Source organism: Lagopus muta, chromosome 1 (genome assembly GCF_023343835.1).
Source record: "Lagopus muta isolate bLagMut1 chromosome 1, bLagMut1 primary, whole genome shotgun sequence".
NCBI lineage: Eukaryota > Metazoa > Chordata > Aves > Galliformes > Phasianidae > Lagopus > Lagopus muta.
The window spans coordinates 175,030,942-175,046,328 of record NC_064433.1 but is presented as its reverse complement, the minus strand read 5'-3'; the positions used below and the strand labels follow the sequence as shown (position 1 = coordinate 175,046,328).

General features: G+C 39.7%; 1 protein-coding gene across 8 annotated transcripts in view; it reads right to left on the bottom strand.

The window, feature by feature from the left end:
• The window catches only part of ATP8A2 (ATPase phospholipid transporting 8A2), a 322,239-nt gene that overhangs the window by 140,989 nt on the left and 165,863 nt on the right, over positions 1-15,387 (bottom strand). For all 8 annotated transcript variants that reach the window (XM_048933647.1, XM_048933645.1, XM_048933650.1 and 5 more), the window contains 2 exons: positions 7,816-7,999; positions 3,753-3,863 (listed from right to left, as the gene is read on the bottom strand). In XM_048933647.1, the coding sequence (XP_048789604.1) occupies positions 3,753-3,863; positions 7,816-7,999 (295 nt within the window). The remainder of the gene's footprint in view (positions 1-3,752; positions 3,864-7,815; positions 8,000-15,387) is intronic.

The window sequence follows — 15,387 nt, the reverse complement described above, 5'->3', positions numbered from 1 at the left end:
TCATCAGGACAACTTTATATCATCTCCAGTGAAATATATCTGCTCAGCAGATGTGAAACAGATCTTTTGTTTTACTACTCAGTTTCAAGCCAGCTACAGAAGTAATTCTATGAGATGGTGCTATGTAATGATGCACAGGTATTTTTCAAGTCCTAAAAAGCCATAACCTTGCAGTTGATCTTCTGTTTAAGGTAATCCAACAGTTTTTGGTACACACTGCTCTAGCAATATAAGGAAACTAAAAAGAGGGCTTTATATTGACATTATACCCCTGTAGTCATCTTAGTAACTTTCTAAATAGATTAATTTCTGAGGGTGAGGACAGCACCCCTGTAATCATCATATCCAAGGCATCCAGCATGAACAAGAAATCACAACTAAAGAATTTTGGTTTCCAGGACCTGTTTTCTTGTTTAGATTTGTATTATTGAGTTTTATACTTTTTAAAAGCAAAGTCAGAATGTCAGTTGGAGTACATCAATGAAGAAAAGCAAAGGGGAAGAGAAATTAGATCACAAGGAGTAAGGCAATACCAAGTTTCCAGATGCTATGCTAGACCAAATTCTCCAATCTGACTGTTAACTACTTCAAAAGATTCAAAATTCACCTTTAATTCTTTTTTAAAGTCAAAAGTAGGAAGATCTCATTTTAAACCAGAGAAAATGCAATATTTCTTTCATTTTCTCTGTAATAATCAGGCCATGAGGCCTGTCTTCTGTTATTAGCTCTCTAGCTGTGTGAAATCCCTATGCAGATACATGTTAGTCATTGGTAAGGCAGCTGAAATCAAACATAGTTTACAGGACCCAAGCGTCTTCTACAAGGATCAGCCACTGCAGGAAGGTAAAAGTCAGCTTCAACCCGTGAGCATCACTGAACAGTGAAGCCCATGATCACAGTTACTTGAACACACTTTCCACCAAATCCCAAATTCTTTATTTTAACTACCACTTTTCCCAGAAACTAAAGGGAAAATCACGAAATCAGTTGCCACAGCTTAGGTTCTCGTGGTATGAGAGTGTTTGGTATCAAGATGCACTTCTAAGTGTAGCACTTCTAACTGCTAGTACATCAAACTTGAGATGTCAGGAAAGGAGGTATTCTCAAGGTATTCTCAAGTGCTTGTCACTGTTTAATTAACTCAAGTTTAATTTATTCTTTTACACATGCCTCTCCAACTTCAGTGTCCAGATATTCCGTGTGCTGAAGTCTGAGTACCATTTCTGTCTATGACACTTACAAAGTCTCAGGATAAAAAAGTTATGATGAAGCCCCAGTGCATCATTGCTGCAAAGTTCATTTACATAAGTCTTATTACTGTTATTCCTCAGGTGTTAAAGCTTCATTGAAATAAAGCAGACACAGTAACAAAGGTATAACTGACAGTCTGTCATATTGACCGATGTGCTTTTTGATTCAACTTTATAAATATTTACTCTGCAATCCTTTAGAAGATCAAGTTAGAATGTAGTTCAAGTCCAAATCCCCATCTCATTATAATGCTAAAAGAATATTCCCTGTACATCACACATCCAAGCAGGAAGTTCGGGTAAATACTGAGCTTGTCCAGAGTACTGGGGAGCAATCAGGAACATAAAACATGCACTAGCAGCAGGGCAGTAGCACTGGGCACCGAAGCACTGTTATCTCAAGCTGAAGAATGGATTCCCTTGAGGAGCTTCTTTCATACCACAAATTGATCAGTGCTTCAGAGCCTCACGGCAGAAATACAAAATAACTCAGCTTTCTTAAAGGTAAAGCTAAAAAGAGAATTAGAGGCCTCTTCTTTCATCCCCCTCAGACCTGCAGCATTCCCAAACTGGGGTCTCTTCAGTTTGCAGTCAGTTTGGCTAGTTATATTTGGTTTTGGAGGCAAAGTTTCTCAAAGACACTAAGGAAAGAAACTCACCATAGAAACTACAAACTGAGCTCTTCCCACCACTGTGGGTGTAGAGATTTCATCTTTCTTTTGCTCCATCTCCCATAAGCCTAAACTTGCTCCCAACTTGTACACACAGAGGACTTAGCAAGGCATGGGGCTGAAGCCAGCTGCACTTCTGCAGTATTGGAAGAAACAGATTCCCACTCTTACTCAGGAAAGTCAGTAGAGCCAAAAGCTCATGTCCCTCAGCACAGCATACAGAAGAACTGAACACAGTCTAAGACAGCACAGAGCAGGAACATCTGACCTTACATCCTCAGAGCAGACTTGCATTTTATGCATCATATAGCAACATCTAATAAAATGCCTCCCCACAGAGAGATGATTAAGCTACCTCAGGTTGTAAGTCCCAGAGGCTTTCACCTCTCTTCAACCTCTTGCCCAGCTTCTCACAGGGCAGAATGTAATTTAGCTCTCCGCTGAAAGTTCAGCAGCAAATGTAGTATTTGAGAAGCAGGATTTTCAAAAACACTTTTCCAAATGAGAAAAGAATTTTAGAAGAAAAATGACAATCATGAAGCTATTAAGCATTCCCTGAACAATTCAGGAAAATACTATTTTCCACAGGACACAGTAAAAGCCCCACTAGACAAGTACTTTGTATTTCTCCTTCACAATAATGAATATCACTCTCATCTCCAATAACGCTTAAAAGCCACTACTAAAAAGCATAACTTGTGATCAGCCAAAATCAAATTAAGGACCATTTCAGAAAGCGAAGCATAAATAAAATCTTAATTATAAATATAAGCATGATAAAATTGCCTCAGAACTGTGAAAGTGGCCTCCTCAGTAGGATAAGAACACACTTGTGAGCTTTCAGGAGGAATGAAGATTTAAGTCTGGCAGAAAAACAGGCTAAAGAAGTGGAATACAAACAAGGACTGGATTCTTACAATATAGAAAAATGGACTTCTTGCATTATTTTACAAATCTAAAACTATTGTATATCTGACAACCATCCTGTGCTCACCCACCACAGCAATACACTGTCATTATTTTGACAGCATGCTTTAATCTACACTGAAATTTTAAAAAACAAGGTTAGAGCTAATTCAGAAATAGTTAACAGAGGAAAAATTACATGATTTAGAATATCTGCACTCTAAGAGCCTAACACCATGCATAAAAGATGACTAGACCCTGAGGGAGCTGGATATTCACACACTGATCACAATATGATTCACTGAATGGTAAAACATTACTTACCATCTGCTAAAATATTAGGCTGGTTGCCTAGTTATAAGTGTTCTAATTTTCTAACTATTAACCTCATTCATGACTGCTTAATTGTAGACATAGAGAAATGAACATATACACATATGGAAATATGAAACAAAAATTCCACAAAAAATGTAGAATTTGCTTTTTCAGACCAAGCGACCAACCCACTGAGTTCAAATTCCTCTTGTATCTGAATAGGCAACAAGGAACAGTAAGAAAGATCCCTTCCTGGACCTTCTTAAATTTAGACTGTCACCTGAAGCATGAGATCACGCTCCTATCTAAGACACATTATGTTGATTTCATTGTATTATTCAACCTTCTTCAAAACCCGGTTTGGTTACTTGACTTCTTCAGGCAGTGAATTTTACAAAATACAAGCAGTTTGATACTAAATCAAATGACCTGATTAATTTTATAATTTCACTGGTACTACAAGGCAACGCAACAGTTTGTAAATGGGCAACAGAAAAAAATGCCTGCTCTTTTAAATAACCAAAGCCAACTCATTTCAGTTTTTCCTTTTAGAAAAAAAAATAATTGAGGAGTAAGTACCTTTAAAGCCCATCCCTTTTGTTACTCCTACCTCAATAATATACAAAACCACATTCTTGTAGAAGCAGTAGAGAATGCACTTGGTAACTCGATTGTAACTCCAAGCTCCATGGACCAACAACAGCTTCTCCAAGTAGGAAAACTGAAACAGAGAAAACAAGTTTATACACATATGAAGAACTGCTTAATAAAAAAAATTAGAGTGAATTCTCCCACATCAAAAAAGCCTCAGATCAGCTATGAAAACTGCTGAAGCGCAATATCTGAATATTTCAGCAGCACACATATATAAAATGTATGCCCTAGCACTTAATATTTACTGAAAGTCTTTCCTGACAACAAAATCTAAGAAACACAAAGTATGTTGTCTTTAAGCAGCACAAAGCCTTCAATTAGTACCACTACCCTGGTAGTGAAATCTGACAAGGCTAACATTTGCCTTGTAGATTAAAAATAAATGTAAACCCTTAATTTCACGGTCAAAGATTTCTCTGTTTCAGGGCTTACAATGCTCAGGAACATCTCTTTTTTCTGAGCAAAATTAATAATCTCATCACTAGAACTGTTGTGAGTTGAAATAAAATGTAAAAAAGAAGAAAGGAGATGCATGCAATCTTTTATAAAGCATGAACACTTACATTACCAGCCCACCAAATGTATGCAATCATGTTATAAGCCATTTTAGATGCTCTGTATCAAGAAAGAGCCCAAAAAGAGAAGTAAATGAATCTAGGGATTGTAAAAATGGATACCTAGCAACACTAGTGGAAACCACACATGGTTTGTTGTTGTTTTTGTTTTTTTTTTTTAAAATATAGAAGTAGTCTACCAATGCAGCTTAGAAATGGGTAATATCTCGTCTTGGCTTTGTCAGTGAACTTTTTTAATGGCTTCAGCTCTCCTCTTTTGTCCAGCTATAGAGTGATCAAACTGGGAACTTCATTTACAGTTCAGCACGTGTGAACCTGAAGGGTTTTTGGACATAAAGGCAAGAACACTACTTGCTTTGCTTCCTTTTCAATGGAGAAACTTGATAGTAAAGACTGACTTCTTAAAAGCAGATTCCAGCTCAGTCATTTTAAAAACTTACTTGAGACTTTGAAATCTGCAGTAATGAATTAGAACTGTCATGAGAGAACTCTGCTCCCATGATTTACAGCACAGAAATCACTGAACCACAAATCCTCTAAGAACAACCTTTCTGACACGCGTCAGCAATGTGGATTTCTTAGGATATGCCAGCAAGAAAGGAGGAGAGAAAATAAAAGTGAAAGAAGCTTCGTGGTTCAGCCAGAATCAGGACTGAAAGTAGGACACTTAGAAGGGAGCAGGTAATATATGAGTCACCTACTGCCTCAGTTAATCTGTGGCATTTTTGTAGCTTTATTCCTCAAAACTACATGACAAAACATCAGCAATGATGGGAAGATCCCCATCACATCCTGACAAGTGGCCCCCAACACCTCCTGCAGAGAACAGAGAGTTGGATGCACCCTAAAATATTCCCTCTCTGCTGAATCTGAAGAGTGACTGTCTCAGATGTGGCTCCTGCAACTCCAGGTTGGACAAATCCTACCATTAACTGCTCTTTAACCTCTGTTGTCACAAAGATGAATCCACTCCACTGCACAGTGAGAGACATTAGTGACCTAAATATAACCATTCCAAGCCTGTTTGCAGTGATAAGAAGTACTATTAAGATGTAGCAAGGCATTAAATTTTTGATGCTGATCGCCGGAATGATGTAAATGCACAACTACTGGCACACTCGAGTGACCATGGGTGATAGAGCCCTTCTGAGATACTGCATTTGTTTGGGCACTGCTACATTCATGGGTTTTTAATGGAGATATGAACACTTCTCTAAGGAAGAAGTTGCTCTAGTTCAGAAAAGGTAAAGTTCTCCAGGTACCAGAAGCTCTCAGGATTAAGATGATAAAGCTTTTTACTGGGGAAAAAGTTTTTAAATTCTACTGCTCTCTAAGTCTCTCTAGCAGTTAGGTTGTTTGGTTTGGGAATTCTCTAAACATGGATCACTGGTGCAAGATCATTTAAAGGGGAAAGGATGATTCCAGCAGATGCTCCCTGTACCTGTGGAAGTTATTTGGAGCAGAGTCAGACGTAAGTTGCCTTTTTATTTTTGTTTGGTTTATGCTTTAATTCCCCCCGGAATCCTGAACGAGTTTATATTGAGACTTTCACTTCCATAAGTGCCTACTTCTGGCACCACTGTATTTGAAATCTCATTTGAACATGAGATGCTACATTACAGCGGTCGTTTTAAATTACTCAATAAGAACATGCTCTGCCTTCAAGGCATGCACACACAGTAACACTTCAGTGGGAGTTGTATGTCTTCACTGAAAGAAATACACCCCACAGAGATCAAGTTTTTCTTTTGAACATTTTTTTGAAACATAACCGCACACTACTGGTCCTCTGTAAGAGGGATTCTTTGACATCTTTTCTAACATAAACCTTTCTTAAATAATCAAAAAAATACAGTTCCACAGTATTTCACTAATTTTTTGAAAGTTTAAACTCTGTGCTCGCATGACCAGCTTCTGTTTCACATGGAACTAAGAAGATTCATTGCTATTGTCATTAACTCCCTGACTGTAATTTAAACCAAAAACAACCAATTTCCCTAATTTTAACATTAAGTCTAAAGACATTGGTTTTCTTTTTGATAATTTAGAAGCAACATGTGAACGTGAAGATTTAAGATTTAATGTTGCTGCCACCAACGCAAAAGAAATCAAGCTTTGTGTAGGACTTGCTATTTGCCCCTTCATGGACAAAACTCTCACTGCTTATGCTTACTTATTAAAATAGAAGCAATCAGTGTTCTGAGGAAATGTAGGTAATGAGCATTCAAATAAGTTATGTAGCAGAAGCAGTGTATAACCTACAGAAGCTAGAAGAAGAATCATTGCAAGATACCAAAGACTATTCCTATGGCAGTTTCTATAATTTTATACACTGTTTATTATGGAAAAAGCCATTGGTGAAATAGCTTGAAATTTTCTTAATAAATTTAGAAGGCCTTAGTCATTCAAAGCTGGAATGCATGGTGCTTCATCTGACCACGAAAGGCTATACAGCAGCAATACAAGGATGCCACTTGGCTTCACAGCACAGTTGGCACATTAAACAGTTATCTGTCTAAATAATATCATTATTATTATACCTTTTTAAAACCTCACCTTCTACTGAAACTACCAGAAAAAAGTAACATTTCATGTCATTTGGTAGAACAAATCTGCTGTACTCCAGCAGATGGGAACAGCAGCTGATGCACAGAGATTTCTTAAGTGTCAGTGGATCGTCTCTGCTTCTTGCCAGCTCTCATTCATTCTTGCCCTGTGATCAGTCTCAAAAACACCACAAGGAACCTGAACTGTAAACAGTATTCAGAAAATGTCTGTCTACTGGAGTACCTCCTTCCTTACTTAGCTTTATATAATCCTACTGCTCAGTTCCTTCAACTAAACAAAAAAAGTTCTTCTACTTTCCTCTTTAGCTTAAGTAATCAGGGTTGAATTTCATAGGACTGTTTGGGAGCACTCACCCAAATCGTGTTCAAAATAACATACCAAAAATGAAAACACTGCCCAACTCTTCAGGACTATGAGCAATTCTTGGATATGTCAGGGGGTGGAAGGAATATAAAAGGAGAACATGACCTCAAAATAAGAATTTCCAAACAGTCACACTCTTACACACCTGTTTGTAATGCCTGTTCATAGTAAGTGAGAAGGACTTTCACGAGAGATAAGTTGCACTTAAAGCATGTCAGCTTAAGCATCACAAAGTGCCTTTCTCTGATTATTGAAGAGCCAAGCCATTACACGGCCAGCAGAAGGAAACTGAAGCTTCCAGGGAAGACAGAGCTTTGCTATGAAGAGCACAGAAATCAAAACAATGGATTCCAAAACCGTATCACAGGTATCTGTTTTAGATACTGCCTTGAAAAACGAAATGATCTGAGATTCTCTTAGCTCTAAGGCTAAGAGAAGACATCGAGCACTACATGGCAACATAGTGGGGTCTCTGACATAGGACTTGGCAATTGGACTTTTTTTGCCTCTGACCTGTGCAATGGCATAATCCGAGCAATTGGTTGCCTGCATGCCCTCGTTGCCACTGATCCCTACTCCAACATGAGCGGTCTGGATCATTCCCACGTCGTTGGCACCATCCCCAATGGCAAGTGTTATGGCATGCACGTGTTTCTTTACCATGTCTACTATTTCAGACTTCTGTAGAGGAGATACTCTGAAAAGGAAACAAAAATGTGTCAGTTTCTCACATGCTGAGTTACGTGCCTTTTCCAAAAGGACAGCTGTCACCTACATTTAGAAATAATCAAAGGGTAGTTGCTGGAAAGTTTCCTTATTTAACAACTAAGCTTCAGAACCTGTGCCAAACCATTTAGAAAGAGAAAGCAGCTTTAAAAATAATTTTGCATTTGCATAAAATATGAGAAAGTAATGATTAAAATAAGACCTAGCAGACATGAAATTTTCAAGCTTTTCTTCCATTCCCCAGTGCCATCAGAGGCACTTTGGTGTAAATCAATGGCATCATAGTGGGAACACTGGAGAAGGGATTTTCCTTTCCGGCACCCACAGCTTACAGATCAGTAGAGCACCTCCATTCAAAAGAAGGAAGACCATAAATAAATCCATCTGAAGTGTTTTCAGTCACTGAGAAAAGATGCTGTAGGCTTACCTTATTCCTTTTTTCAGCTTATTTTCCCTCTTGCAAACCCACTTTTTTGCTCTGACTGCTCACTTTGTATAAAAAAAAAAAAAAAAAAGCTTTCTCTCTGATTTCCCATAGATTTTCCATATGTCCTCCTTGCTGGTGCTATACAGGCTTCAGTGATGATGTTAATTCCAATTCAAAAACCAACTGAATACAAAAACAAACCATCAAACACCTGACTACTACCAGGTATTACTCTCATGGGGATTTTCAGCAGTCACATTAATGTGACCCTTCTCTCATTTTTATATCAGTTTCAGTTCGATAAAAATTCATGGAATTCAATGGTGCCTAAACCAGGGAAGTGGAAAAATAAGCAGGACTAGGTCACTAAATTAGATGAGACATCCGAAATGCGTTTTTTTCTATGAAAAAGGTGGATCAGGTTACCAAATCATATGAGGTATTCTGGAAATACCTACATGTAGATTAAATATTTCCATTCTGAGCCCATCTGTACAAACAACTTTAATCCCTTTCCCCATCAGTTTCAGTTAAAATTCCAAATTATTTTTTATTCCCTCAAATAATGCCTTAGACATAACTTTCCACATCTCAAGTCACCCCACATAGCATTGAACAAAATGAATGTAACTGATACCTGAAAGCTTTACTGTGAAAATGGGAGAGAATGGAGAGCCTGGGGAATTGGGAAAATGGAGGCTTTTCATACAGCATTTTTTTCAGAGTCCAGATCCCTTGAGAGCAACTTGCACAGCTTTCACAGAATCACAGAATCATTAAGGTTGGAAAGGACCTCTAGATCACCAAGTCCAACTGGCCACCTACCACCACGACTGCCACCAAACCATGTCCCTACGTGCAACATCTCCCCTTTCCTTAAACTCCTCCAAGGACTGTGACTCCACCACCTTCCTGGGCAGCCCATTCCAATGCCTCACCACTCTTTCTGGGATTTTTCCTAATATCCAACCTGAACCTCCCCTGGTGCAACCTGAGCCCATTCCCTCTCATCCTATCACTGTTACCCAGGACGAGAGGCCAACCCCCATCTCACCACAGCCTCTTTTCAGGCAGTTGTAGAGAGCAATAAGGTCTCTCTCTCTATATATATATATATATTAAGCTATAGCTGCATCTCCCCTGAGCCTTCTCTTCTCCAGACAAGAACAAGGCCAGTTTGCATTCATTTAGTTTTCAGTTGTAAGGTGACAGAAATACTCATTAATTGTCAAACAAACCGAATGCCCACATATAAATAAATTTGTGAACTGTTACCTAATGCATACAGAGCATGCTTTTTACCCTCTACATCAAATGAAGCTCTACAATCACAGTTAGGTAACACCCAGTTAAAGACTAACAACTTCAATATACCAAGTAAAAAAGGCAACTAAATGAGCCACAGTAAAAACTAGAAACACGCTTTAAACACCAAAAGTCTTTCTGCATTCTGTTTAAGATGAAATCTAAAATAAGACTTTAGCACAAGGAGTTACCTGATTGCAGTCATTTATTTTGATTGAACTCGTGCTAACAAGAATCTCCTTGGTTCTCTCCCCTCTATATCAAGCACACCGTCACCCTCGTGGGAACGTGCTTTGCTGCACAAAGTATAACTACAAAAGTTATGAACCGAGATGGCTGCTCATTTCCTCGGGGGTTTACACCCCTCCCAACTCACTTTCTGCTCCCAGGCCCCTTCTGCTCCTGGTAATCTGTTTGGTACCAGTGCTGCCCTGGGTGACATTAATCCCCTTTAGCCAGATGATCAGAGCTGCAGTTCATTTCCCACATTTGATAGGCAGCCTACATGAATAAGAGGAAGATTATAGCGCAGGACACGATTAACCTGAAGCTTCCCTCAGGTGGTATCATGGAAGAGGAGGAGGAAAAGCCAAGTTCACAAAGATTCTTGGACAAATGAGTAAGTTCAAAGTAAAAAGCGCAAGGAAAGAGCCAACTACTTTGGAGAAAAAATTTGCAGCAACATGCAACTCTTGGTAATTATCCTTTTGGTGGAACATCCCTGTCTTTCACTGCAGAGCTTACGGCAGCAATATCGGGATGTAAGCCTTGCCTTGATATATACCCAAATAAGAATTAAGATGTGAGCAAAACATCAGCTGCATCACAATCTTCTGTTTACTCATGCATTACCCAGCCATCCAGCAATGTCTCACAGTGTATTTGAAGTGAAACTCAAAGGCATTCACTGCGAGTATTCATGCATAAATTATTTTTATTGTCTCTACTTTCAAAACGAAGATAATCAACTTAGCCTAGACCAGTTCTCTCTTTTAAGCATATTCCTGGGAAAAGAAGTCAGAGTTCAGATACCACGCTTACAGGAGCAGGAAAGCACACTTGTGAGCGTGCTCTTGAAAAGGTAACAGCTGGTATGGAAAATGGAAGGTTCTCCTCAGTCTCAAACCTGCTTGGTCATATCTTTAACAGATTACTACAGAAAGCAGTTTGCATCCGGAGTGAGATGACAGACACCTTGATGTCACGTTACTTCCCCCGCTGTGGGACGGGTGAAAGCAATGAGGACACAAAGCATTGTGCCTTGGGAAGGAGCTGGGGGAGAAGCACAGCCCAGAGCCTGGGGCCCTCAGAAGGATATGGAACTAGTTAACCTCGTGTCACTTAAATCCATAAGGGAACTGTGCAAGAATGTGAAATTCAAGTTTTCAGGTTAAGCGCTCCTGTACCACAGAGAGCAGTGATAACACTGGAGCCCACAGAGCACACTGGAGGTGGCTTTCCTGACTTCTGCAGAGGAGCTCTCAGCAGCTTTAAAACCAACACTGTGCCACTGCCTCCCTGCCTCTGTGAGCAAACATCTTACCCAATATATTTTCTAGCCTATTCAGAAAAAAAAAGATCTACTCAGCATTTTGCCAGAAGGTTTGCTCAGCTTTGCTTTAGTTCTTTAAAAAGAGAATTCTAGCAAGGGTTAGGAATTTTCAAGATCTGTATTTTTTTTTAAACCAGGAGTACTTCAGGGACAATCAAAGAAGCTCATCAATTCCTGTCAATGAAAGATAAATCAAAAAAAGTAAAGTAATAATATTTTCAAAAATAAACATAAAATATTTTGTTTAGGAACAATATTTCTAAAAACTGGCAAGTAAAAAGAAAAGACTAAATATCTATTTTAACAAGCAAAGTAATACAGGAGAGTTTTAACTAAATTTTTTAATGCACTGCACCTGCTTTAAATCAGTCAATTCCATTACTCCACTTTTTGCAATCTGTCAAGGGATGTATTTCTCTTACTCCCAAAGTCCATACAGCTACAAATGCAATGGGCAGGACACAGCACAACCAGCCCTCTGTCACACAGGTCAGCTCCATGCTCCACATGATACTGCTGCTGATGGGAAGTGAGAAAGAGCTTCTTACCTCAGTCTCTGCACATCTGCACTTTCTGGATAGTTATAGGTATGTAAGAGCAATTGATGGCAACTGTGAGAAGTGCTTTTTACAAAAGCCCTTAATGCAGATGCCTCAAAGTGTACAGAGAAACCACAGATGGGAAATATAAGTGCAATATTTTAGTACCAATGGGCTTTTGTTTATCGTATTCAAGTCTGAAGGACCAATTGAAGATGAGGTCCTGCTGAAGTCAACAGTATATAAGAAAGACATGATCAGTATAGAACAAGATCAGGTAATTTATAAGAGATCACCTTATAATAAAACTGCATTACAAGGTCATCTCCCTCCTGTGCTTGCAGGGCCAGCAGCCCCACAAACCCCTCCACACCCAAGCAAGGCACAGCTTGATGCTGGTTATCTACGCTCTATTCTCCCTTTATGCATTGGGTTTTTTTAGACCAAGGAGACTGGAGCAGTTCTGTTGCAAACTGCATATGTCTCCCACCCCTAATTCAATGAAATATATTCTTTTAAAATATTCTTACCATCGCTTAAACTTAATTTGTGAAAGAATAAGGAAGACAGAAGGAAGCTGTTTCAAGTACTACGTCCTCCTGCTTCCATGCTGTAACAGGATTTAACACAGACATCAATGTCTTCAACATGAAACATTAATTTGATATTCTGCTTCCTTGAAATGCTTCATTAAGGCAACACAAGAGGCTCTCAAGAGCCTACCTTCATGACACTGAACATGATTTTACCCTGTTCTATCATAAAATGCACTATTACCTCAAAATGCTCAGTGACCTCATCTTCAGTATAGGCAGAGAAGGGAGACAGTCCAGAAAAAGCTGAGAGCTATCAATAATATTGACATTTAAGCATATGCACTGATCCTCTGAAAGAGAAGCGTGGTAAATTAATGCACCACTGCAAGTAAGGAATGTTGCCATGACATCATGTTTAGCAGCTTTTAATTAGATATCCATTTCTTCTGACACACGCCAGTGTGCAGATTTCAACCACGTGTCATCCAAAGAAGGGATGGTTTTGAATTACGTCTGTGATGCTGTGAGGCAACTTGCTCTAACCTATAGCGATAGAGAAACATGTGCAGAAGGGTAATGAACAAAAGCACTCACACACGTTGACTAAAAAGCATTACACTGAGTGCTTTTCATTTACGGAGTGATCCAAATGTGCTCTGCCTGCTGACAACTAGATTTCACAGGGACTGGCTCTGGAACAGCACTTATGTCTCTAGTCAGATAGATTCCTTTGGTGCTTTTTTATGAACTATCCGTCAGCTCACTTAGTGCTGTCTCTGAAGCTGTTAGTGTTTCCAAAGGAGACATCTCTATCTGCTAATCACTGCACAGGACTTTTATAGTCAATGGAGAGACACTGGCACTTCTGGAGTGCAATCCACCTGTCCTGTTTTAGATATGCAATGGTAGAGTTCCCCTTCTCTTAAAAATTCCCCTTCCTCCCTACAGCACTGTGAAGGGTCTGAAAGAGAAAAGCTCACACAGAGATGCCTGCATCAGACAAAATGAAGGCCATCTGATCTTACAGCAGTGTTAAATACTGCCCAGGTGCACAAGCTTTTATGGGGGTTGAAACACCTCCTCCCTCCCTCTCCACTGCTGCTGAATAAACTGATCTACAGTGTCCTCCTTCCCTTCTCTTACAATTCCCATTTCTTGACTGCACCCCCGCTCTTGCCACAGTATTCTCATGATCCCATCCCTTCTGAGCACAGACAACTTAAAGTCTTATCAAAGCTCTACCAGCTTCAGTAGAAACAACCACAGCTTCATCACACTTGCCAGCTGCGAGCACACTTCTGCACACTGTAGCCATTGCTACTGAGCAGGTCATCCTCCAAACTGCCTCACTGGCACAACTCAATCAGACTGACTTGAAGATTATTTTCAAACATTAAAAAACAAAGAAAAAGGTTTACATCCTGTTTTCCTCACCACGAGTTTGTTTGCATCTTATTGTAATCACAAAGAAGTCTTACTTCAGTTTTTTAACCTGATACGCTGATCACATGCCTACTTTTTGAACATGTATTAACTCAGAATCTCAGGTTATCTAGGACAGGATTTCCAATGCTGAGAGAGACTCTGTATCAACCCCTTCTCCCCCCCACCCATGTACATCCTCATAGAATACTTTGCTGTTCTTCTCAAAATAATAGGTAGTTCTTTCTGCTTTACTTTAGGTCTAATAGAAATTTCTGCTCAATAACATAGAATCAGAATCATAAAGGTTGGAAAAGACCTTTTACATCATCCAGTCCAACCGTCAGCTCATCATGCCCACTGACCCCACTCCTCAGTGCTACAACCCACACGGTTCTTGAACACCACCAGAGACAGCAACTCCACCACCTCCCTGGGCAGCCTGTGCCACTGCCTCACCACTCTCTGAGATGAAATTTTTCCTAATATCTAACCTGAACTTCCCCCAGCACAACTTGAGGCCATTATCTCTCATCCTATCTATCTATCTATCTGAAATACAAGGTTATCTTTGTAGTTACAAAGCCACTGAGTTACAGTCTTCTGTGTGTGACTGAGGTGCAGGAACCCCACTAATTCATTTATTATCTTTTCATCACAAAATTAAGGATATTCTTTTTAAATGCATGCATGGCGGGGTTTTTTTTGTTTGTTTGTTTCTTTCTTTTTACTATCATTAGAGAATTCCCCACCTGCATTCCATTATCCCCACAATCCATTCATCACTCAGTTGTCACAGAAGTGATCTCCACAGGGCAAGGACTACGAAATAATCTCCATAAGCTGGATTCACTTATTTAGCAGCATGACACGATGCACAGTGCCAGAGCGAATGCAGGGTTAAGTTTCAAGTCAGCATCTTTGTCCCCTTTGATATCCCTCTGCCTCTTTCTCTGGATTGCCATTCTCCCAGCCTGCTTTACATACAGGGTGAAGATAAAACAAGAAAAAAACCTACTTTGGGAAATGAATCATTTGGAAAGTGATGAGTTAGCACAAACATGGAGTTGAATGGGAGACTGCTTTGCATTTTTAACTATAATGGTCGCTAGTGGCAACAGTTATAATGCATTTTTAAAGTGAAACTAATGTATCAAATTAATTTTGAGCTTTTCTCACCCCAAGCTGATTAAGGCACTTTCATTTCCATGCTAATCAGGCTGAGCAGTTCACATGCAGCAGAGAAACCTCTCTTTTCCTAATGACAGAGCAAAACCTGTCAATCCGAAGCACATCAAGTTCTGCCTTCATAATCTTCAGCACATGCACAAAGAGAGAGCACACACGTCTCACAGCACAGCTGCTTACTGAATTTTGTAACACTTGGTGAAATTAGGTGACAAGGGCCACCCGTGGCCACTAATTGGCCCTTCAGCCATGGACAGAGGCCAACATGGAATCACAAGTTCCCCTCTGAGCGCTGCCCCTGGCACCACGAGAGCCCCTGGCAGCACTGAGCACAGCGCGGGCAGCTTTGCAGCTCCAAGATGCCAAGTGCAGCAGCTCCAGGCAGTGCTA